The 24,913-nt window shown below is 42.3% G+C and overlaps 1 protein-coding gene across 1 annotated transcript in view; it reads right to left on the bottom strand.

The window, feature by feature from the left end:
* tacr3a (tachykinin receptor 3a) overlaps positions 1 to 8,405 on the bottom strand; it is a 53,396-nt gene extending 44,991 nt beyond the window's left edge. Inside the window, exons 1-3 of the mRNA XM_056280128.1 lie at positions 8,038 to 8,405; positions 1,844 to 2,032; positions 1,424 to 1,574 (exon numbers count right to left, since the gene is read on the bottom strand). Coding sequence (XP_056136103.1) covers positions 1,424 to 1,574; positions 1,844 to 2,032; positions 8,038 to 8,405 — 708 coding nt within the window. The remainder of the gene's footprint in view (positions 1 to 1,423; positions 1,575 to 1,843; positions 2,033 to 8,037) is intronic.
* Between the last annotated feature and the right edge of the window lie 16,508 nt (positions 8,406 to 24,913).

Here is a 24,913-nt window from a genome sequence, read left to right as displayed (position 1 = left end):
TGGGATCACATCCTGATGTGTAATGATGGCAATCGGTTTATGAAACTGGCGATCAGTTTCATATGTATATGAAACCAGCATTGGCATGCATATGAAACTGGTGACCGATCGCCGGTTTCGGTCGCTGACAACTGCCAGCCAAAGAAGCTGGTTACCCTCCTCTGCCTGTTTCCCCTCTCTCCTCATCCTCTCTTCAATCTCTGGGAGCTCTTCATCCGTATATTCTAGCTCAAATAAATACGGGCGGCTATCGAATTCAAATGGCTCATCCACATTGTTGAAATCAGCTAAATAGTCAGCCATGACTTCAGAAATAAATTATTGCTAAGCTATGTCTCAGGCTATGCTTCCTCAAATGAATGGTCAGCTCTGATAAGATTTGATGTGACTTCTTTTTTTTTAAACATCCGAGACCACACCCCCACACGCAAATAGTAGCAGCAGTAAAAAGGATGTTACAACAGAGACCGGAAGAAGCGAAACAAAGAAAAAGGTCTATCATTATAATAATGATAATGATAATAATAATCTGAGCCTGTCAGTTGCAAAAACATGCACTTATAATGGACGTACTTTCACGTGCGCAATTGCCCCCGAGGATTATGTTGCAGCCCGTTTTGCAGCTGCCGGCTCAAGCGTTCTTGCTCAATACTGGACCAATTCCCAACGTTGTCCTTATTAGTCATTTTGACCCCAAATGTTGGGAGAATAGGGGCCAGGTTTTAAAATACTGGAGTTACAGCCTCTGCAGATAGCAAACTGCTCAAAAAGTTTTCATGACAAGTGGCCAGATTGAGGTAAGCAAGATGGTGGCTGTCAGGCTCATGCAGGTATAAGCTCAGTTGCTGTGTCTCACTTTTGGTGGTGTCATTCATACATAAATCAACACGTATACACCAATACAACATCTTTCCATCCCTGATGAATTATGGACTAATGCTGTGCCTGGTCAAATAGGCCTACCTGGGCACATACTGTCGACAGGTAGGAATACCGGACGACAACATAGATAGGTGGAATGGTAGGTTGGTAGGTAGGTATTAAGTAATAGGCTGCCTATGCTTGAACTACAGCAAGCTACTGTAATAGCCAAGGACTCAACACCAGTGTTGATTGCTACTTTGGCTGAAGCCCTTTAAATGTTTCTCAACAACTATCAATAAAGACTACCTAAAAAGCCTCTACAGCCACAGAGACTCCAGCTTTGGTCCCTGAAGGGCATGGGAGACAATGAATTGTTATTTGATCTTTGTGAAAATATCTAGTGATCCAGGCTGTACAGGGGCATACTATCACAGATAAGAGTCTTCTTCCTCTATTCTTCATCTGGGAAAGAAACCTATTGATGTTCAAACCTTTTAATCAGACTGCCTCTAGTTGCATGTAAACTCCTTAATTCGTTGTCAATTTTTTTTCTCCTCACCTTCCTCTTGGCTTGGAGCTGTCCATGATAGTTATCAGATGAGTCTCCTGGGATCTCCCCTCCCCACAGTGTCGCCCCCACTATAGTGTAGGTGATACCCATCACTACCAAGGGCAGCAGGTAGACCAGAACTGCGATTATGATATGATACCTGGGAGGAAAATCAGAAAAGACCGAATGCTTGTATAAATTAGAGTATGAAATATTAACAAAACAGATTTGCTCAGCCTCGGTCTGCAATGGCAAACATACTCCCACAGACTGGACTGTAGATGTTGCATTCTACCACCAACACAACAAGGATAACATGCAATCATTGAGGTTGACCAGCTCCATTTAAGGCAATGTCCCTCTGAATTACTTTGCACTGCTCAGAAAATATACAGGAAAAACCATTACAAGAATTGGAAAATATCTTACATGAAGGGGTCGTCTGTCTTCCGGGGCCAGGCTACATGACAGATGGTCCTGCGGGGCAATGTGAGGATGGTGGAGAAGAAACACAGGGGGAAGGCCAGCACCACAGCCAGGATCCAAATACAGACTATGATCACCTTGGTGGCCGTTGCTGACAGCCGTGGCTTCAGGGGGTGGATGATGGCCATGTACCTAGAGAGAAGAGGTCCCTGGGTGAAAAAACACTTTACTGGCATAAAGATAAACTGTCTTTCAGTGAGGTTTAATCAGCTAACAACTTCACATATTGTGAAATCTCTCATTTTGATTGTTGTTTATTTTTCACATTCATCCTATGCATACAAAAACAGCTGAAGAGACTGCTAAAAAAAATCAATTCTGTTTAATTCTGCAATCAACGTTGCATTAAAAACAAACACATACATATAATATATATGGAGAGAGAGTGAGAGCGAGAACGCTCTCCACTAATCAATCCCCCTCTCTGTTGTGAAGGTGTCTTAAGGAGTTAGCATTGGTTAGAAAATCAGCGTACAGGACACGACTATGAAAGTTGAATACTACTGCAGTAACCCATTTATAATGGGAACCATTCTCATTCCTCGTTATCACACACTCCTTTGTCTGTCTACCTGCCCCATAAACTCTAATAATCTCTCTCCTTGTTTTTCCCTTTGTAATTCTAATGCTGTGATCTTCTACATTGTCAGATCCCATTTACCGACTCATAATCTAATCAAATTGTGATGTGCTTTGTTTTGTTTGGGTTTTTTTTTTTTTTTTGTTTTTTTTTTTGTTTTCGAACGGAACCTTGATTCATACAGAGATTTGGGCTAAAATCTTGATTGGGGGCCAAAGTGGAACAGCCAAAATTGTGGATTCTGAATGAGCAGAAATCCAACACCATGAATTTCTATCACTGTTATAAGGCACTCAGGCTCCCATTGTTTCACTGATGATTGCCTGACATTTATTTCACGTCTCTCTGGCCCTTGTGGAGTAGGAGACGTAAATAGCTTGTTAAATTCACAAATTCAAATATGTCCTGTAGCGGTCTGGCTTATTTGCACCCCGAGCCAAGCACCTCGCAGAAACAAATAATGGACTAGACTGATGAGATCCAACCAACGCTGAAAATATCAGAAATCAGAAAAACTTTGTCATTTCGTTTCATGCACTTGCGCACATGAAATGAAATGAAACATTGTTTCCCCCAGCCCACAGCAGTGCAACACAAAGACAAAAACACATGTCCAAAAACTACAAGAACACTTATATCCAAACTAACACATATATCCATCCATTATCTGAACCACTTATCCTGCTCTCAGGGTCGTGGGGATGCTAGAGCCTATTCCAGCAGTCATTGGGCTGCAGGTGGGGAGACCCCCTGGACAGGCTGCCAGGCCATCACAGGGCCGACACACATGCACGCACACGCATATACATGCATGTACGCACGCATGCACACACACATTCATACCTAGGGACAATTTAGTATGGCTGATTCACCTGACTTGTATGTCTTTGGACTGTGGGAGGAAACTGGAGCCCCGGAGGAAACCGACACAGACACGGGGAGAACATGCAAACTCCACACAGAGGACGATCCGGCATGACCCCCAAGGTTGGACTACCCCGGGGCTCGAACCCAGGACCTTCTTGCTGTGAGGTAACCATGTTAACCACTGCGCCACCATGCCGCCACACATATATCTAAACTATAAAAAAAAGAAAGAAAAAAAATCACTGTCCAGGAGAACGAACGCCAGCCAGGATGACTGTCGGAAGTGTCGGTCTGCATGGGCTAGCAGTTAGCTTAGCCTGCCCCGCTTCCGCGTCCTGTCAGACCGCCCTTGGTGTTGCCTCTTTGGGCACAGCTCCAGGTAGGGCTGTGGTCCCTGGGACCACAGGACGCAGCAGACCAAACTCTCCCAGCCGATCCAGCGCCAGCTCTCCCAGCCATCAAATGAAGACAAATTTAGACGTAGACGTGGACAAAGACACTGCACGGATGGTACTGGGAGAGGGCGCCGCAAATGTGAATTCGTGCCGCCATCTTCCCACCGTTCACCTTGATATCGGAAAAATATTATTGTAGAAAATATTAATCACAATGGTGCTTACATTCCTTTTTTTTCACAATTTCATATTCTTGCACTGTCTCTTTTCATAACCATCCACACATTGAGCAATATCACAAAAGACCCCAACATCAACTGGACACAGCTACAAACACAATACAGTAGCAATCTGAAGAAGCAATTAAGGCATTTCTATGGTCCCTTTGATTCGGGAGTCTCTCAAGTTGTCATCTCGTGTTGTCAGAACAAATTCTACGAGAAAATTCATCTTTTAGCAACCCTGTCCCTAATGTAAGATACACTATGCTATAAGTTTAACAGCGCTAGGGATCCCTTTGTATAAGTCCATTGCTAATTCAGCAGTGGGTTCTCTGGTTAGCTTTCATTTGTATGGACAAAAAAAAAAAAAATCAACCAGTTAGTTGGCTGTAATCCAAAGGGTACTTTAATGTCTTTGGAGAAGGGAGTCTAATGCTCAGCCAAATTCACTAGACCATAGACAAATACATTATTTATAAAACACGCTCATTATTCTGCTGTTGAAAATATGCCTTTTAAATTGAATTCATGCATATTACAGTTTTAAAGGGAGCATATTAAGGAATGTGTAATTGGCTTTGCTCCCAACCCCCTAATTATAGTTTCCAATCCCATTGCTTTACAAATGCATCCCTTCTCTTGGTGGCGTATTGCTTCTTTGGTTCTCTAAAGCACTTGAAGAGAGTCCCAAAAATTAAGGAGGGTGTATGTATAAGAAAATTAAACATGCCAAATGAACTCTTAATCCTCTTCATTTCCAAAATTAGCCACATGACTACAAAAGCTCATCCTGCTTCTCAGAGGCTTACATGTGCTATGCATACTATTTCAGCTTACCTGAAGTACATATCAAGACAATAACATATCAGCAGGGGTTGCTGGATAGTGACTGGAACAAAGTAAATGACTGAAGCCCCCCCCCCCTCAAAAAAAAAATCAGGAGCCAAGTTGACTGAGTTGTTTTTGATGTTGTTTGACAACCCATCCCCTAAAAGGCTCACACTCTCAGTCCTTCATAAAATGTGCAGGCCGGAGTAAACAGTTTGAAAATGACATGTCAGCAAATGTACTGTATATCTGCTACTTTTCTAATTACTTCATTTTACTTGCTTTGATTTGTTTCTGTTGTTCACATTGCTTTATGATAGACATCAGGATTTAGGTAGAAATATATATATATATATATATATATATATATATATATATATATATATATATATATATATATATATATATATTAAATCTACTTACCTATCCATCTATGCAATATAAACTGTCAGCTCTAGTTGGTTACATCTCCCTGAACCTTCCCCAACCTTTTTTTTTTCTTATGTGAATGTTCCACAGAATATGATTGGCTGTACAAGAAAGGAGGGCAGAAAGGACAAATTCAAAAATGATCATGAACTGTGACCTCGTGCCATTTACATGATATCAGAGCAGAGACAGCTCTGCACTTCGGTCACAAATAGCAAGACCGGAGGTTACATCTGCAACATGTAGGTCATATCGATGTTCTCTTCCTCAGTCCATGGATGATGAAATCAAAGGGACACTCCAGACCAAAAATACAAACACATGAAAGTTACTGTCTCTGCGGTAGGAGTGCCATAATCCACAGGACTTGAGGTGATGCCGTTTCCTTTGTGCACTTAGGAGAGGTAGCAGGAGAGGAAACCATGGCACACTCTTCACACAATATCCGATGCAATCTGTCTCATCTCATACCAAAATATATGAGCATGGTATTTATAAATGCATTATCTAGATGAGTTGTTTTGATCCATTTTCCATGGGCTTGGGCTGCCTTGTGCCTCAGATCTAATCCCTTCATTCAAATGCTGACGTTGATGGATCATGGTCTATTGATCAATGTAAAAGCCCACAGAAGCCCCACCCCCCTCAATAGATAATGTATAGTCTAATTATTTGAAACCACAGGAGGCATAAAAGAATATGATAGAAAGAAAGAGTGCAATGAAAAGACTGACTGAATGGACATAAAAAGTGGAGAGAGAGGGGGAGAGAAAGACAGAGAACGTGAGAAGAAAGGGTTAGGGTGACATTTTCTGGGGTGTTGGCACATCAAGGCATTGACTGCAGTGCAGACTTTTTAAATTGAAAAGCTTGGGCCATTTCTATGATGCATCCCATGAGTAAACATTTAGAGGTGACAAAATGAATATATTGGCTTAGGCGTGTGGTGAGATGTGCCAATAGACCCCCGAGGCTCACCAACATTCCACTCTGATAATTTGCAGTAAATCTGCAGTTTGAGTATTAAAATTATTGCATGCATGACATGGAGCAAGTAAATACGCTCCACCCCCCCCCCCCATTTTCTGAGGGGTTAATGTAAATTCGATCCATTATAGCGTAGGGGCCTAAGGACCTAAACAAGCTCCAGTCAATGCAATTAATGTGTGTATTGTCCCCTGTTGACACCCACTGGATATCCCATAAATAAGTTATTACTGCCAGGAAGTGCAGCACTGGTGTGGGCACAAGATAATTTGTCAACACTAATGTTATATAACATCGTTCTGGACAGTTTCTAAATGGAACCCTGTACATCTTCAAGCCAAGTCTCCATCTATAATTTTTGTTTGCTTTATTTACCTTTACCATACGGGAAATTGCGGCGTGAATTCACGTTTGCGGCAACCTCACCCAGTACCGTCCATGCAGTGTCTTTGTCCATGTTGGCGTCTAAGTTTTGTGTCTTCGTTTGATGGCTGGGAGAGCCGGCGCTGGATCAGCTGGGAGAGCTGGTCTGCTGCGTCTTGTGGGCCCGGGACCACGACCCTGCTCGGAGCTGTGCCCAAAGAGGAAACACTGAGGGCGGTCTGACAGGACGCAGAGGCGGGGCAGGCTAAGCTAATCACGCAGACCGGCAGTCCCGATAACACCGAGGGTTGTCTGCCTGAGCTGGGGCCGAGGAGAAAACACGGAGGGCGGTCTGACAGGCCGCGGAAGCGGGGCAGGCTAAGCTAACTGCTAGCTCTTGCAGACCGGCAGTTCCTACTAGTGCGACACGGTTTGGTGAAAAAGTCTTATTGCAGTTCTTGTGGACAATATCGCGATTTGCGACATGTGTTGCTGTGACATGTAGCAACTTTCATTTTGCATGTTTTACACAGTAGTACTTCTTTTTGCTCAATGTCGCTGAGTTTGAAGTGTGTTGCACTGCTGTGGGCTGGGGGGAAACGATATTTTGTTTCATAAAATGACAAATATTGTTCCTGATTCCCTGATTTCATACGTCTGATCGCTATCTTGGTGGGCGAAATAATTAAAAATTATGACAAGGAGTCTTTGAAGAAAAGGACATTGGATGACAATTGCTTTTCATATGTGTTATCGGTTTTATCCATGTTTTTGAGCTCTGAAGATGTCATTGCTCTTCTGTTGGCTTCAAGGTACGTTTGACCGGAATAAATGATTTGCTGTTCGTGTCCACCCCCACCATTTCTTCTCAAATTCCTAATTTCATGCAGGCTTTGATCACAAAGAGCAGAATTTTCACTTCGAGAGTTAATCGCGTTTTGAGTTTTTATGTCACACACGTGACCCCCCCCCCCCCACACACACACACACACACACACACACGCTGGTCTGGCGGCCTGTCCAGGGTGTCTCCCCTTCATGCCGCCCAATGACTGCTTGGGATAGGCTCCAGCACCCCGCGACCCTGAGAGCAGGATAAGCGGTTCGGATAATGGATGGATGGATGGTGTTCATTGCTGATCCAAAACAGATATAGTTAGATCTGCTCTCTGTCTGTGTGTCTAAGTAAGTATATTGGTGAGCCAATACAGGAAATATTTGCGCAGCAGTGTTGACCCATCATCTTTTTATGCGTGAATATTCTCAAGAGAAAAGATTTAGGTTGGGATGGTGACGAGGTGATGAGTTGGGGGGAGGGGAGGGGAGGGGATGGGATGGGATGGGGATGAAAAAGGAGAGACAATGACGAACTTTTTTTTCTTTTGCTTTTCGTTTTTGTTGTTTTTATAAAGCATGCAGAGACAAACCTTTGGGATCTGTCGGTGTTTTGTTTTTTTATAAGCCTACCTGTCAACGGCAATTGCTGTCATGGAGTAGATGCTCGCAAAGACTGACGTCACGGGGAAGAAGTTGTGGAATTTGCAATATGCCTCTCCGAAGTACCAGTCTCCGTGGGTGGCGTAGATGAAGTTTATCAAAGTGTTGAATGCGGCCATGGACGCGTCGGAAAACGCCAAGTTTAAGAGAAAATAGTTTGTCACCGTCCTCATTCGCTTGTGAGCCACAATGATCCACATCACGACCAGGTTTCCGAACACCGCCACCGCCAGCACGAGACTGTAGGCGACCGACCACAGGGCCACGCGCCAAGGCGGCTGCACGAACTGGTTGGTGTAGTTCGCCGTTATATTCGACCCGTTTTGTGTAGCTGCCATTTTCTTTGCTTCTTTTTCTGACTTTCTTTCTTTCGTGCCTTTTTCTTCTTCCTCTTCTCCTTCTCGCTCTGATGTAAACCGAAATTCGCTGTTGAAATTAGCTGTCTCAAGAAAAAACCTTAAAAGAAGGGAAAAAAAACACTAAAGATTCAGACCGGTAGGTGAGAGAAGTTGCCTTTGCGTATTGGGCACATGGTGCGCTGCTCCAAACGAGAGAACAAAAAAACAGCAACGCTTCCCCCCCTTTTTTTTTTAACGCCTTTGGAAAATCTCCCTCCCCCGGACCCCCGGCCACATAAGTTATCTCCCTCTCAGGTGCACGACACGGAGAAACAGGATCAACGCGTCACGGTGTCTTGTCGGGGGTTTCAACGCCTGTTGAATGCTGCTGTGAACGTGCGGTCTCTCCTCCAGCATCAGCAGCCCAGTGACGCGCGACTGGCATGAATGGTGAGAGAGACTGACAGATCTTACTCACTGCTGGGTTTTAAACCAGAGGAAGCGCAATTGGTTTAGGTGGATCCATGCTCTTACATCGGTCCTTCACAGTTTGTGTGTGTGTGTGTGTGTGTGTGTGTGTGCGTGCGTGTGTGCGTGCGTGCGTGCACGCGCTAAACTAACCTAATGTGGACTGAATGTCCTCATTAGGATAGAAAAACCAGAAACCACCTACCTTGTGTGGACATTTTAGAGGTCCTCACAAGTAAAAGGGTCTATTTTAGGGTTAGGACTTGGTTTTAAGGTTAAGGTTAGAATTAGGGTTAGGGTTAGGTATGTAGTCAATGAGGGGTCCTCATAAGGATAGTGAAACGAGTGTGTGTGTGTGTGTGTGTGTGTTTTAATTTCATAACCACCCAAAATAATCTTAATTTCTGCGGTAGCAAGTTAGGGAGATATCTTTGTGTTATAAGCCATCTCAGACACTGGCACATCTCTGATGAGGTACAAATAGGCTGTCTATAACCTTAAAATATACAGCCTAATCTTATTGTCTCGTCTTTATTTATTTTTCATGCATCTACACATTGCTGTATCCTGGCTTTTAAATTCCCCATTGGTTGTGGTACTGACACACTGGGAGCTGGAACTGAGGACCCGAACGCAGACAGCAGAGACAGGCTGGGATAGAGCAATGCTTCAATGAAGGACTCAAAGTTACAACTGGAGCAGCTGGCAGGTGGTCAAAAGTCCAAGACAACAGGCAAGGTAGACAACAGCAATGACGGCTCAAGGACAAGACATGGAGCACCAGGCTAAAATAACAGTAACTACTCCCAAAGTTTTTCTTCTGGTACAGACAAAACTACGTTCCGACTGATGTTTGTCTTCTTTCACAACTTCAAACACTGAAAAACTGAAATGACATAAATATTACAATTTATCATATCAGTGCAAAATGAGCCTCTGTTGGCCAATAGCCATTTTTTAGCAAAATGCCTTAGTGTCCATGAGGATTTAGTTAGCCATGTAGCTTACCAACTAAAACTAGCATCAGTGCCCTTACATTCACATTAACTTATGAAACAATAAACGAATTAAACAAAGGTATAATGATGAACAAACAATTAAATTCCATGCGCGCCTTCTAACCAGAAATTTTGGAGTCATTACTATCTTTAATGTCACACTGATACTCTTCTTTTGCAAAGACACTTTACTCCACGTAACCTCAGCTGGTTCCAGCAATGTTCGCATTTCCTCTTAAATTAGGCAACTTGATCACATGACCAGTATCTTGCCTGTTCAATGTACCTCACTTATCTGAACAGTAGGTGTCTTACCCAAAACATTGTGAAACCAAAAGCTATATTTACAAATATTACTATATTATACTATATTATATTATAGTTATATTTACAATATTATTATTACAATATGATTACACAACAACAGGTATTATACTAAACAAACTATTTCCTCTGGAAATGTTTTTTAAGATATTAAGAAATAAGCACATTTTCCTACTACAGCTACACTGCCACCAAAATTACAAAGATTTATGTTAGCCATGTTTTGAACAGAACTAATTAATCTTGTAATTTTCTCATAAACCGGTAATTAACTTTCACACACCATATGTTATTTCAAATTTAGATGAATTTATAAAACGATATCTTGTTCTAAATGTTTAAGACATCATTTTTTTGTTTGTTTGTTTTGTTTTGGTATTTCAATGGTGGTTTAGGAATTACTCTCAACTAGTACCACTAATTTTTGAACTGATGCTGGATGCTCAAGAAAAGATGGTTGCGTCAAACGTTCACCTGTCTTTCCTAAATTACTTTGCCCTATTTGAACTTTAACCTTTCGCACTAAACCATTTCAGCTCTTCTTCAAAGGCTTCTCTTTGTGCTGCCTTGATGAGCGCAAGAGCAGTTATTCTTATTTCCTCCACACTAATGGCTCCAGACTGGTCTCTATTCGCCAGTCTTTGAATCTGAGCAATAATGTTGAGGGCTGTATCCCAATCTGAGAATCTTCACAGCTTTTCTAGGAAGCTGTCTCTTTCAAAGGCATCTGTTTTCAGGACTTTTACCTCTGGGTCACCTACAAGAATCTCTGGGGATCTTTGGTTCATGACAATCTCTCATTCCCATAAGAACTTAAGACCTGTGAGCCAACTTGACTCAATCAGGCTTACCACCTTGAAACCACTAGATGCATGGACTGTTGGAATTTGGCCTGTTTCAACATAGAACCACTGTCTTGGATCTGTTGTGTCTCTTATTCTCTGGACGCGATTTGCAACAAAAACATGAAAGTGCTGGGAGGATTCTTGATGTACCCCAATACCACCTGTGAATTAGTCCAGAAAAACTCCTGATCTATTTTCAGTCCAAGCTCTTCTCTAAGGATATTACTTACTGCAGCAGAAACTGTAGCTGCCGTGAGCTCAAGGCATGGTATGCTGACAACCTTGGTGGGTGCCACTCTGGCCATACACATGACCAGTGCAAAATACACTTGCTCATCAGAAACAATCCTTAAATATGAACATTGCCCATAACCATTAATGCTGGCGTCTGAAAAAGTATGCAGCTCAATTTTTTTTGGACTGCACCAAGTTTCTCAGGAATAAAGCATCTTGGTATTTGAAATTTTTGAAGATTCTCCAAGTCATGGAGACGTGTTTCCCACTTTGGCCTTAGTTCTGGGGGAAGAGGTTCATCCTACCCCCAGTTTGCACATCTCTTGAAGCGCTCTTTTCCCTGTCAAGATGTAGGGAGAGAGAAATCCTAATGGGTTGTATACACTTGCAACTGTTGATAGGATTCCTCGCTGTGTGGTTGCCCTTTCATTAAGGATGATATTGAATGAGAACACATCAGTCTGTATGTTCCACTTTACTCCCAGTACACTCTGCATTGGAAGCTCACTGTAGTTCAGATCTACATCCTTCACTACACTGGCACGTTTACCCTCTGGAAGAGCATCCAAGACTTCTCTGTTGTTGGACACAAATTTGGGTAAATGTAGTTTTCTCTTAGCACAGACTTATTGTGCTTCAGTGACCACCTGGTTGGCTTTCTTGGCCGAATCAGTGCTGATAAGCCCATCCTCCACGTAAAGATTTTTATGGATGAAGCTCGCTGCCAATGGGTAATCCTTTTCATATTTACTGGAAAGATATTTCATGCCATAATTAGCACACCATGGAGAGGTACTCCGAAAATATGCACTCACATGCAATACTCCTTGGGCTCCCTTTCTGTGTTCCCATTTTCCCACCACAAGCGCTTCAAGAAATCCCAATCTTCTAGGCTGACATGGAAGTGGTGGAACATATTCTCCACGTCGCAAATAATTGCAATTTGGTGCTTGCGAAATCTACACAGCACCCCTGTCAGAGCATTAGTTAAATCAGGTCCTGTGAGGTGGTCATTTAGAGAGGTGCCTTCAAATTTGGCGGAGCAGTCAAATATGACTAATTTTTTCAGGCTTCCTAGGATGATATACCCTATGTGGGGAATGTACAACGTATTGCCCTCTTTTGGTGTGGCATCTGTTTCCTCTGCATCGCCATCTTTAAAGACACTGCCCATGAATTTCTTGTAATTGTCTTTGTACTTGGGACTTTTCTCCATTTTTCTTTTTAAATGGTTCAATCTGACTGTAGTGAGCTGCTTATTGTTAGGAAGGTCCGGACGCTGTCTGAAGGGTAGAGGCATTTCCAGATCTCCTTCTGTATTTTGTTGAATATTCCCATTCAACAGCTGTAGAAATTGAATGTCTTATTGAGATATTGTTCTTTGTCTTGGGTTTGTGTCCAGAAAATCTGTTTTCAATGCCTTAATCAAAGAGGTATGTGTGACAGATGGAAGTTCCTTTACATAAGTGTAATGGCAGAATCCTGTCACATCCCTTGAGCTAGTATGAGGTGTTATATATATCCTACTATACTAAATCAGTTTTGACAGCATATGGCTCATAATCTTCCCCAGATATCACTTATTTTGGTTTCAGGGCCCTTGCACAGTCATAGCCATTTAGAAGTCCTACAAGACAGTTAAATAGATCTGGCATATCTTCTGCTATGCTGAGAAGGTGGGTCCACCCTTTCGCTGTTTAGCGAGTGGGAATACTATTTTGCTCCAGTGGGATGTATTCTCGAGTGTATGTGGGTGGTAGCTCGATGTAGTCTTGTAAAAGGTATCCTCTCACTCTTAGTCCAACTGCTCTTTGACAATTCACTATTGAACCCCTGTTTTTTTGCTGAACAGAGAGCCACACCAGGACAATCATTGAAGTGCAATCACTGTTGTCGATTTTCATGCTGCACAAGACAGTGGAAGCATTTTCCTCTTGTGGTGGTGCTTCTGGCTTTTGTCCTTGAGGACGTTCTTCGTGTAGTGGAGAGGGGTGGCTTCGCCAGCAAATATTGCAAGTAGCCATCTTTCTACATTTTTGGAGTCATGGCCGTCTCTGAGGCAACCAAAGCACATTTTGTTGTAAATGACATTTTTTTTCTTTTCCTCTAGACGCATTGCTGCAATTTTTTTCACATTTATAAATAAAGTGATTTTGTTGACAGCTATTTGCCTTTTGTTTTCAGTGGCGGAAAGGCTGGTTATGGAACCTCTGTCATTTTCTCATGCACTTGAGTCCTTTGAGGTAGTTTTTGCCTTTTGAGACACCTTCGTTGACGTCACCAGGGTGCTGGCTTTGAAACGCTTCTGTACCTTCCGAGGTTTTTCATCTACGCGTTTTAATGCATAAAGGGAGGAAACCGGATTGCATGCAATGCGTGCCTCCTCTGCCACAAAGTCCGAAAATTCCTTGAAACCTGGATATGGCTTCCCTTCATCCAGTGTTAGTGACATACTGGTTCTAGCGGGTTGTTGTCTAGTCATGAAGTTTTTGTAACAATTTTTGATTTTCTAAACAATCATCCAAAACCCATAGACCCTGTGCATGGGGTATTCCATGCTTGCAAGAGATGAGGAGATCATTAAATTCCCTTAATTTCAGAGATTCTTGTTGTGGTTACACCGCCCCGAGCTGCCTCCCCGGCACGTTCAAGCCACTCCCCCAGCTGGAACGTGCCGGAAACACCCGAGCACTCGGTTCGCGCTCTGAGGAGACGAGCGCTGCGCTGCACCAGGTGTTTGCCATCATCCATCGGGCACACCTGCGGCAGTCAGGCAGCCCTCTACAAGAAGCCTCCCAGAACGGCTCTCTGTGCTTCGACGTACTGAACCCTGCGGTAAAGCTCTGACAAGCCTATTCCAGGGATTTTCTGCTTACCCCTTTTCCCGTGGCTATTCCCATGCTGTTGCGTTGTTCCTCAGTATCTAACTCATGTGTTCCTGTTTTTTTTTTTGTATTTCGTCTCGCTGTTTTTGTTTCTCTCAAGACCCTCCCTCCGCGGCTTCCACGGCTCCCTGCGTCTCCCACGCTCCTCGTCCTCAGCGACCATCACGTTTTCCCCTCCCTCCGCGCCTCTCTCCCTGGACCCCTCCCTTCCGACTTGACTTCCTGGATCGCGGACCCGGACTTCCTCGGACAACCCCTCGCTCTACGGATTAGGACTTTGGTAGCCAGGCGCATGCACATCGTCACAACAGCCCCCATCTGGGATTCCCCTGTTATCCCACGTCAGTGATGTTTATTTTCCTGCATTAAAATTGCCTTCGGGTTTTCTCAGTGCTCTGTGTCCGGCTGTCCTTTGGGTTTCGCTACACTGGCCTCTGGTCTTCATTCGTGATACGTAAAAATTCTCTTGGTCTTATCTTTGGCCAGCTACTTAGTTTCCCCCAGAATACTCTTTGGATGATGAAGGGGTGGCCATAGCATTTGTTCAGGGCATCCAAGCCTGTGTGTATGCTTCCTCGTCACCTCTATAAAAAGTTCATTCTAAGACACAAAGTGCCTCTCCACTTATTTGAATTTTTATATGTATTTTTTTCTTTTCCAAATAGAACAGCCTATATGCTGGGGTTGTACAGCTTGTTTCGATTAAAGCCTTGAATCAGGTGCGCCATTCACTGAATTTGAGTGCGTCTCCTGTAAACATGAACGGCTCTGGTGCTAGAAGTTTAGTCATCGCCAGGGACTCGTTTAATGCTTGAACCAGCGAGACTTCGTTCGCTTTTGGCTCTAGTTTACTTTCAGAGCGGAGGAGGGACTTTGGAAACTTGGGCGCACGGAGTGCTGTCGTGCTGCAGTGGAAGTCTGGTATGGGTGTTATAAATTGTTGCGAACAGAATTGTCCAAAGACGTCATAACATGGCTTCCTTGTTGCTGTCCTTGGCAGCTGCAGCCATGGATGTGTTATAGTAGAAGTGGATACGGCGCCACCGCTCATCCTTACTGCCAATTTTTTTTCCAGTGGTCACTCGCGGTCTACTACTACTACTTTCGGCTGCTCCCGTTAGGGGTCGCCACAGCGGATCCCTTTTCTACATCTACACAAAAGAGGTTATAATCAACTTTTGTTCCTTTTTTATAGTTTTGGTTTTTTTTGGGTTTTTTTCATGTCTTTGTCTATTCTGTCTTTAAATGCCAGGGGGTAAAGAAACAATGTAAAACATAAGGCCTTGTTTTTATTTGCCAAACGGCTAAAAAAATGTTTTGTATTTTTTCAAGAAGCACACTCACTTGCCAAAGATTTTAATTTTTGGAGGTCACGATGGGGAAATGACATGTGGCTGTCTCATGGATCAGAACATTCTGCAAGGGTATCTTGTTTAAAAAACCATTTTGGAGGAGACATTTTGCACTCCGACTGTGATACTTATGGTCACTGTCTGTTTGGTTCTCAAGGTTAATATCATAATTTTGATTGTTGTCAATATCTGTGGTTTCAATTCTAAAGCAGACAATGATCAGATACTTGATTCTTTGGAAGGTAGGCTGGCTTATTGATTAATTAAATTTCCTGATGCTTACTGATAGGGGGTGATTTCAAAGTCGTTATGGATGAGGTTAGTGATAGATGGCCTCCAGGTCGTCTCTCAAACTCCAACTCTACATCAAAGCTACTTATGAGCAGGTTTGACTTAACTGATATATGGAGGGATACATTCCCGAATGGTAGGGTGTACACCTGGAGCAATAAAGACTGCTCCAGACGGTCACGTATAGACTTCTGGCTTGTCTCTTAAACGTTAAATAAAGACAGTATTACAGTCAATATTTTAACAACACCATTAACAGATCACAGAGCTGTAACCATTGGTATTAATTTTTTCTCTGGTGAATATGGGTTAAAAATTTCTCCTACTGGAAAATGAATAGTTTCCTATTAAATCACAGCAGTGTGAAAAAAAAGCTGGACAATCTTATTACTCTACTGGAACAAAGCTCAAAGAGAAGGATTGTTTGGAACCAATTGGGAGCTTCTTAAATTTGAAATTTGTAAAAACTTGAGGAATTATGGCAGTATGCTAGCCAAATCCAAGCAAATCTCAGAAGAAGATGTTATTTAGAAATCACATCCCTGTCTAATATCCCATCAAAAAAAATATCTGAAGAGGAGAGATTAAAATTAGCTGAGTTACAAATCAAATTAAATGACATGTTTAAAATGAAAGCAGAGGGAGCTTTTGTAAGATCTAGGCAGAAATGGCTAGAGCAAGGCGAGCAGATGTCTACATATTTCTTTTAATTTAGAGAAATCACAAGCCAAGTATAATTCTGTCCTGCAGTTGAATATTGCAGGAATGGTTACTGATAATAAGAAGAATATCTCAAAGTTTTGTTATGAATATTCTTCTTCTTTATACAACTCTAATTACAATGAGGATGTTATGTCGACAGTTTCTAAATATTTGGATGGTGTAAATTCAATTAGCCAGGAGGATACGTTAATTTGTGATTCTCCAATTACAATTGAAGAAGTTATTGTAGCTCGCAATATCACGCCGGACGAATGCTGGGATATGCAGGCAGACCTTCCACGTGGGTTGTGGTAATGGAGTCTTGAAGAGACTCGGGCTTTTCCAATCTCCGCAGGAACGCTGGCGAACCTCGTTGCCCACTCCCATGAACGTTGGCTACGTTTTTCACTGTGTAACTACTCCCAAAGTTCTTCTGGTACAGACAAAACTGTGTTCCGACTGATGTTTGACAAGTGTTTTATTGTCTTCTTTCACAACTTCAAACACTGTGAAAAACTGAAATGAAATAAATATTACATTTTATCATATTACAAGTGCAAAATTAGTCTCTGTTGGCCAATAGCAATTTCTTAGAAAAATACATTTTAGTGTCTACGAGGACTTAGTTAGCCATGTAGCTTACCAACTAAAACTAGCATCAGTGCCCTCTTGAAACTTGCATTCATATTAACTTATGAAACAATAAATGAATTAAACAAAGGTAGAATGATTAACAAACAATCACATACCGTGTGCGCCTTCTGACCAGAACTTAAGGAGTCATTATTATCTTTTAATGTTGCTGAGTCTCTTCTTTTGCAAAGACACTTTACTGCGTGTAACTTCAGATTGTTCCGCCAATGTATGCATTTCCTCTTAAATTAGTCAACTTAATCACATGACCAGTGTCTTGCCTATTCAACGTAGCTCACTTATCTGAACAGTGGGTGTTATTACCCAAACCATTGTGAAACCAAAAGTTATATTTACAAATATTATTTAAGATATTATTACACAACAAAATGTATTATACTAAACAAACTATATCCTCTGGAAAGTTTTTTTTAAGATATTAAGAAAGAAGCAAATTTTCCTGCTACAGCTACAGTAACAATCCAACAAAGAGACAGCGCAACCAGGGGGAATATAACTGCTGGGGAGCCAGTCAGGGAATGGGGAACAGGTAAGCAAGCAGGGGCAGGGGCCAATTAGAGAATGGGGAACAGGTGAGCAAACACAGAGAACTTAGCTATGACAGGTACATTACTGCATAACCTTGAACCTCCGCATTTCTGTTTGGCTAACATTCACAACCGCCAGGGTAATTCCTTCTTAGATATCAGTCTATTCACTATTGTTACGACACTCTCAAATGCCGTACTATGTTCTGGTTACCTATGAGACTGAAATGCATTTACATATTTTCAAAACAGATATCAAAGAAATTTGAATCGGTTCCTCTGGATACGTTTATTGACATACATGTTTCATCACTCATCTAAGTGACCTCTTCAGTCTAAACTGACTGCAGGCATCCCCACCCTTATAAACAATATAGTTGCATAATGACCGAAACCAACAATTGGTTTCAATACAGATATCCCATCAACACTGTTACAAGAATGCAACATAAATCTAAGTGTTCACCAATAATTCTTGATTCCCAATAGCACCTATAGCAGGGGAGCATGGTATTTGTATGCAGTGTATATCATGTCCATTACTTGTATGCTGTCAAATTTTGTGATCATATTTAGTGTCAATCATCTTCCACAGGAAAAGCAGACATTTTCTGGTCACTTCATCTATATGTAAATGCACAGTGGCACTGAAGATCAATGACATTTGGCAGCAACAGAACATGTGTATGTTTCTTGATGGAAATTAATTCAGTGTATCCAAACAAAATGCCATAGACAACTTACTCACAAAAAAGAAAACATGTAAATGTGGATACTTGGAACAATTGTGGAAAATCTTTAGTTAAGATAGTCACAAAACCAAGAGAGCAACTCCCAACAACTTCTGATTGACAGTTCCTTGTTACCAACTCTCACATGGCAAGCAAAAAACAAAACAAAAACAAAAGTAAACGTTTTTCAAAGCTGTCATGTATATCCGTGTTCTCTAAAAAGAATATTCATTGATTTTAATTGACATTTTCTTTGACCTATATAGTTAAACTGACAAAGTTAAATAAAACCCATCCGTATCCCAGGATAACCTTTAGCTAAAGTAAACTGTTTCAATTTGAAATGAGGAATACATTGTCTCCTATATGTTTCATCCCCTGTGTTTTCTCTGGCCAGCTGCTCAACATAAATGGGATTTTAGAAGGACTGCTAGCCATATCTAGAGTACAATACGTTGACAAATCATGCAACGGGCACGGTGGCCCAGTGGTTAGTACTGTTGTCCTGGGTTTGAACCCCAGGCCGTCCGTCCCAGGTCATTACTGTATGGAGTTTGCGTGTTCTCCCCGTGTCTGTGTGGGTTTCCTCTGGGTGCTCTGGTTTCCTCCCACCATCAAAAAGGCATATACTTCTGTCTGTGCCCCTGAGCAAGGCAATGGAAAGAAAAACTGGAGTTGGTCCCCGGGTGCTGCACTGTGGCTGCCCACTGCTCCTAACTACACTGCTAGGATGGGTTAAATGCAGAGAGTGAATATCACTGTATGTATGTACAAATGACAAATAAAGTGTATTCTAATCTATTCTATTTTTATCCTGAGAGCAGCTGAAATTCTCTTTTTTTTCTAGCAGGAAAAAATGACATCTTCAGAGATAGACAGAGTGACAAAAGGCACCTTTGGGGTGCCACCAGGGTGTATTTTGGTGGCACATTGGTTTAATTAATGCAGCATATGGAGTCATTAAAAGAACAACAACATATGACAGACAAAGGCTAAGTGAACTTTCAAGGTCCGGTGGACCAAAAAAACAAAACAACACAGCTTCATTTGCATGGAATGCACGGATCTGCAGTGCTCAGACATGTCATATATCTGCCTTTTTATTGGCCCTTCTTTTTAAGGATGCCTGACTAATGAAGCACTCAAGACAGTGTCTGCCTATTATTATATTAAGTTTGGCTGTGGTAGTCTTCCATGATGTAGCTCTAATCATGTAATCCTTTGTGGTTATTATCTGAATCATCATTAACTTTCTTTTTCTTTTGTTTGTTATTTTCAATTTAGATATTGTAATCAGCTGTTGTTGCAGCTTGCCGCCGACATTATCTGCTTGTTGTGGGTAGTAATTGTTTAACTTAGCTGGGCCTAGATTTATACTGTGAGCCCACCATAACTTCTGTAATGGGTCATTATTTGTGCCAGGTCAATTCAAGTTTAATCAGCAATCACTCTTTTCATCAAAATGTAAATTTCATTTTATTTGTTAATGGGAGTGAATTCTTAATTTATGTCCCAGTAAATTATTATCATGCACTGTGAAAGTTTAATATGCTGTATAGATTTTACCCAAAGGAAAAAATACGTTTACACTGGCTTTACTCAAGTTGGGTTGTGTCCACCATTTCGGATGTCAGAGTCATCAAATCATTGATTAGCTGATGTAAATTAGGGGATATCCTCTATACGGACTGGGAATCAATACATTTCCCTGAATACTCTGGGTGTAAATTGGCAAGAAAAGACTGGGGCATATCTTCAGTGTATCAGTTTTAGAACATATATTATATATTACACATATATTTTAGAACATGTATATACACTCACTGGCCACTTTATTAGGTACACCTTGCTAGTACCGGGTTGGACCCCCTTTTGCCTACAGAACTGCCTTAATCCTTCGTGGCATAGATTCAACAAGGCACTGGAAACATTCCTCAGAGAGTTTGGTCCATATTGACATGATAGCATCACGCAGTTGCTGCAGATTTGTCGGCTGCACATCCATGATGCGAATCTCCCGGTCCACCACATCCCAAAGGTGCTCTATTGGATTGAGATCTGGTCACTGTGGAGGCCATGTGAGTACAGTGAACTCATTGTCATGTTGAAGAAACCAGTCTGAGATGATTCGAGCTTTATGACATGGCGCGTTATCCTGCTGGAAGTAGCCATCAGAAGATGGGAACACTGTGGTCATAAAGGGATGGACATGGTCAGCAATAATACTCAGGTAGGCTGTGGCGTTGACACGATGCTCAATTGGTACTAAGGGGCCCAAAGTGTGCCAAGAAAATATCCCCCACACCATTACACCACCACCACCAGCCTGAACCGTTGATACAAGGCAGGATGGATCTATGCTTTCATGTTGTTGACGCCAAATTCTGACCCTACCATCCGAATGTCGCAGCAGAAATCGAGACTCATCAGACCAGGCAACGTTTTTCCAATCTTCTATTGTCCAATTTTGGTGAGCCTGTGCGAATTGTAGCCTCAGTTTCCTGTTCTTAGCTGACAGGAGTGGCACCCGGTGTGGTCTTCTGCTGCTGTAGCCCATCTGCCTCAAGGTTCGACGTGTTGTGCGTTCAGAGATGCTCTTCTGCATACCTCGGTTGTAATGAGTGGTTATTTGAGTTACTGTTGCCTTTCTATCAGCTCGAACCAGTCTGGCCATTCTCCTCTGACCTCTGGCATCAACAAGGCATTTTCGCCCACAGAACTGCCGCTCACTGGATATTTTCTCTTTTTCGGACCATTCTCTGTAAACCCTAGAGATGGTTGTGCGTGAAAATCCCAGTAGATCAGCAGTTTGTGAAATACTCAGACCAGCCCGTCTGGCACCAACAACCATGCCACGTTCAAAGTCACTTAAATCACCTTTCTTCCCCATTCTGATGCTCGGTTTGAACTGCAGCAGATCGTCTTGACCATGTCTACATGCCTAAATGCATTGAGTTGCTGCCATGTGATTGGCTGATTAGAAATTTGCGTTAACGAGCAGTTGGACAGGTGTGCCTAATAAAGTGGCCGGTGAGTGTATATTGTTTGTGGGGCTTTTAACACAAACCATAAGGAAACTTATTGCAGCACCATTATGTGTGTAGCATATTGCCACAGTAGTTTTGCACTGGTGTGCACTGACGATGATAGCCTGCAGAATAAATCATGCATAAATTAATGTCATAGAGCAGAGAAAGGAGTGTACAACCTTTGACTTTTAATGATCTGAAACTTACACTGCGTGGGCCCTCCAATGATAAGTAATAGCAGATCACACAACATGGATAGGCCTAGTGCTTCAAAACTGTATTTCTAGCAGTGGTGAACAGAGATAAAGGTATATTGACAGCGTATTTACAATTCCAGATGCATAGTGTAGATCTCATGGTTGTCACGCTGGGTTTAGGGAACAAACAAATGTCTCCCCGTCTTAATGTCTTCTTCTTAAAGATGTCACCATGACCAAGCAAAGATGCAAAGTCACTTTGACTATAAAACTATCCTGATAATGATGTCCGCCAGGCAGTAGCCTGGGGAGATCATGAAATTGGTTGCACGCGCTTATATGACTCGATGGTGTTTTAAGCCCCCAACGTACTGTTCCATGCAGCGCCGCATGGAAGGCACTCCCCGCCCCCGACAGTTTCATCCAATCACAGCACTGGTTAGGGTTAGCGCCAGTGCTGTGATTGGCTGAAACTGTAGGGGGCGGGGAGTGCCTTCCATGCAGCGCTGCCTTGAAGAGTGCGTTGGGGGCTTAAAACGCCATCGAGCAACAGCGTCAAAGCCAAAACATTATGTATTCGGGTATGAGTCTTGAAAGTAAACGAGAAGTCGATCGTATTTCGCAAGCCAACAAATCATTCACTTCCGATGTCAGCCCAGGAGAACTGGAGGAACATGGGATGAACCAAAGATAATTCGCCTTATTCACCTCGCCACCACACGGAAGTGCGATAGTCTCCAATGTTAGAACTCCACTGTAAAAATACAATTTCAAGAGTAGGATTAATCACAGTCACAGCTGGAAATAATCTCAGTAGCAACAATACAACATTTCCCATGGCTAAGCTATGTTTTCTTCCCGTTGTTTAATGAGTGAAAGTCAATCAGCGGAGCAGCCATTCGCCTTCATTCGTTTCATATCATTAAAACCACGATGGTTAAACACATTTGAGGTCTTTTAATAAGGGCTTTGAGATTATGATAGCCTGATCTCTGTCATTTCATATTAGAGTTGGTCGTATTCATGCGAGGGTCCGCCTAAGACGCTGCACAGCATATCCACAGACTGACAAGCGAAATGTTTGTATTAGGTAGATTTTTTTAGCTTGAGCGCTGCATGTTAATGAGCGCTGCATATTAATGAGCGCTGCATATTATTCTTCCCCCCATAATTCCTTTTCAATTGACTTGGGCGCGGCACAAACGTCTTACAATGGCAGGAAAAACACTGGTTTTTCTGTCCGTGTGTGCGTGTACAGAGAAGGGGAGATACATACACTACCGTTCAAAAGTTTGGGATCACATTGAAATGTCCATATTTTTGAAGGAAAAGCACTGTACTTTTCAATGAAGATAACTTTAAACTAGTCTTAACTTTAATGAAATACACTCTATACATTGCTAATGTGGTAAATGACTATTCTAGCTGCAAATGTCTGGTTTTTGGTGCAATATCTACATAGGTGTATAGAGGCCCATTTCAAGCAACTATCACTCCAGTGTTCTAATGGTACAATGTGTTTGCTCATTGGCTCAGAAGGCTAATTGATGATTAGAAAACCCTTGTGCAATCATGTTCACACATCTGAAAACAGTTTAGCTCGTTACAGAAGCTACAAAACTGACCTTCCTTTGAGCAGATTGAGTTTCTGGAGCATCACATTTGTGGGGTCAATTAAACGCTCAAAATGGCCAGAAAAAGAGTACTTTCATCTGAAACTCGACAGTCTATTCTTGTTCTTAGAAATGAAGGCTATTCCATGCGAGAAATTGCTAAGAAATTGAAGATTTCCTACACCGGTGTGTACTACTCCCTTCAGAGGACAGCACAAACAGGCTCTAACCAGAGTAGAAAAAGAAGTGGGAGGCCGCGTTGCACAACTGAGCAAGAAGATAAGTACATTAGAGTCTCTAGTTTGAGAAACAGACGCCTCACAGGTCCCCAACTGGCATCTTCATTAAATAGTACCCGCAAAACACCAGTGTCAACATCTACAGTGAAGAGGCGGCTGCGGGATTCTGGGCTTCAGGGCAGAGTGGCAAAGAAAAAGCCATATCTGAGACTGACCAATAAAAGAAAAAGATTAAGATGGGCAAAAGAACACAGACATTGGACAGAAGAAGACTGGAAAAAAGTGTTGTGGACGGATGAATCCAAGTTTGAGGTGTTTGGATCACAAAGAAGAACGTTTGTGAGACGCAGAACAAATGAAAAGATGCTGGAAGAATGCCTGACGCCATCTGTTAAGCATGGTGGAGGTAATGTGATGGTCTGGGGTTGCTTTGGTGCTGGTAAAGTGGGAGATTTGTACAGGGTAAAAGGGATTCTGAATAAGGAAGGCTATCACTCCATTTTGCAACGCCATGCCATACCCAGTGGACAGCGCTTGATTGGAGCCAATTTCATCCTACAACAGGACAATGACCCTAAACACACCTCCAAATTGTGCAAGAACTATTTAGAGCAGAAGCAGGCAGCTGGTATTCTATCGGTAATGGAGTGGCCAGCGCAGTCACCAGATCTGAACCCCATTGAGCTGTTGTGGGAGCAGCTGGACCGTATGGTACGCAAGAAGTGCCCATCCAACCAATCCAACTTGTGGGAGCTGCTTCTTGAAGCGTGGGGTGCAATTTCTCCAGATTACCTCAACAAATTAACAGCTAGAATGCCAAAGGTCTGCAATGCTGTAATTGCTGCAAATGGAGGATTCTTTGACGAAAGCAAAGTTTGATGTAAAAAAAATCTTATTTCAAATACAAATCATTATTTCTAACCTTGTCAATGTCTTGACTCTATTTTCTATTCATTTCACAACATATGGTGGTGAATAAGTGTGACTTTTCATGGAAAACACAAAATTGTTTGGGTGACCCCAAACTTTTGAACGGTAGTGTATGCATGGCAGAGATCTGCACCCTACTGAATGCACTCCTCTAGTTCACAAATAGATCATCCTGTGGTACAATTTGCACCAAGAATAGCTTCATAGTTATTGAAGGGGTGGCAGGGGTGACATATAGGGTACTTGCCCCCTAATAAGCACTAATTAGTTGGATCACACTGTCGCTCCTCTCACTTTCATTGCCTACAGGAACTCTTAATAAAGAGGTGTGGGAAGCCAGCTGCTGAGATCTCCCCTGACAGCTCAGTACAAGCAAAGCACACAGTAATAAGCATACATACACGCTGTGTATCACTGACCTTAGCTGAGTGAAACATGGTGTTAGAGACCAAGCAAATCACAGAAAGCAAGACTGCAATGCAAGAAAGC

Source organism: Lampris incognitus, chromosome 5 (assembly GCF_029633865.1).
Source record: "Lampris incognitus isolate fLamInc1 chromosome 5, fLamInc1.hap2, whole genome shotgun sequence".
Lineage (NCBI taxonomy): Eukaryota > Metazoa > Chordata > Actinopteri > Lampriformes > Lampridae > Lampris > Lampris incognitus.
This window is presented reverse-complemented; position numbering and strand designations above follow the sequence as displayed.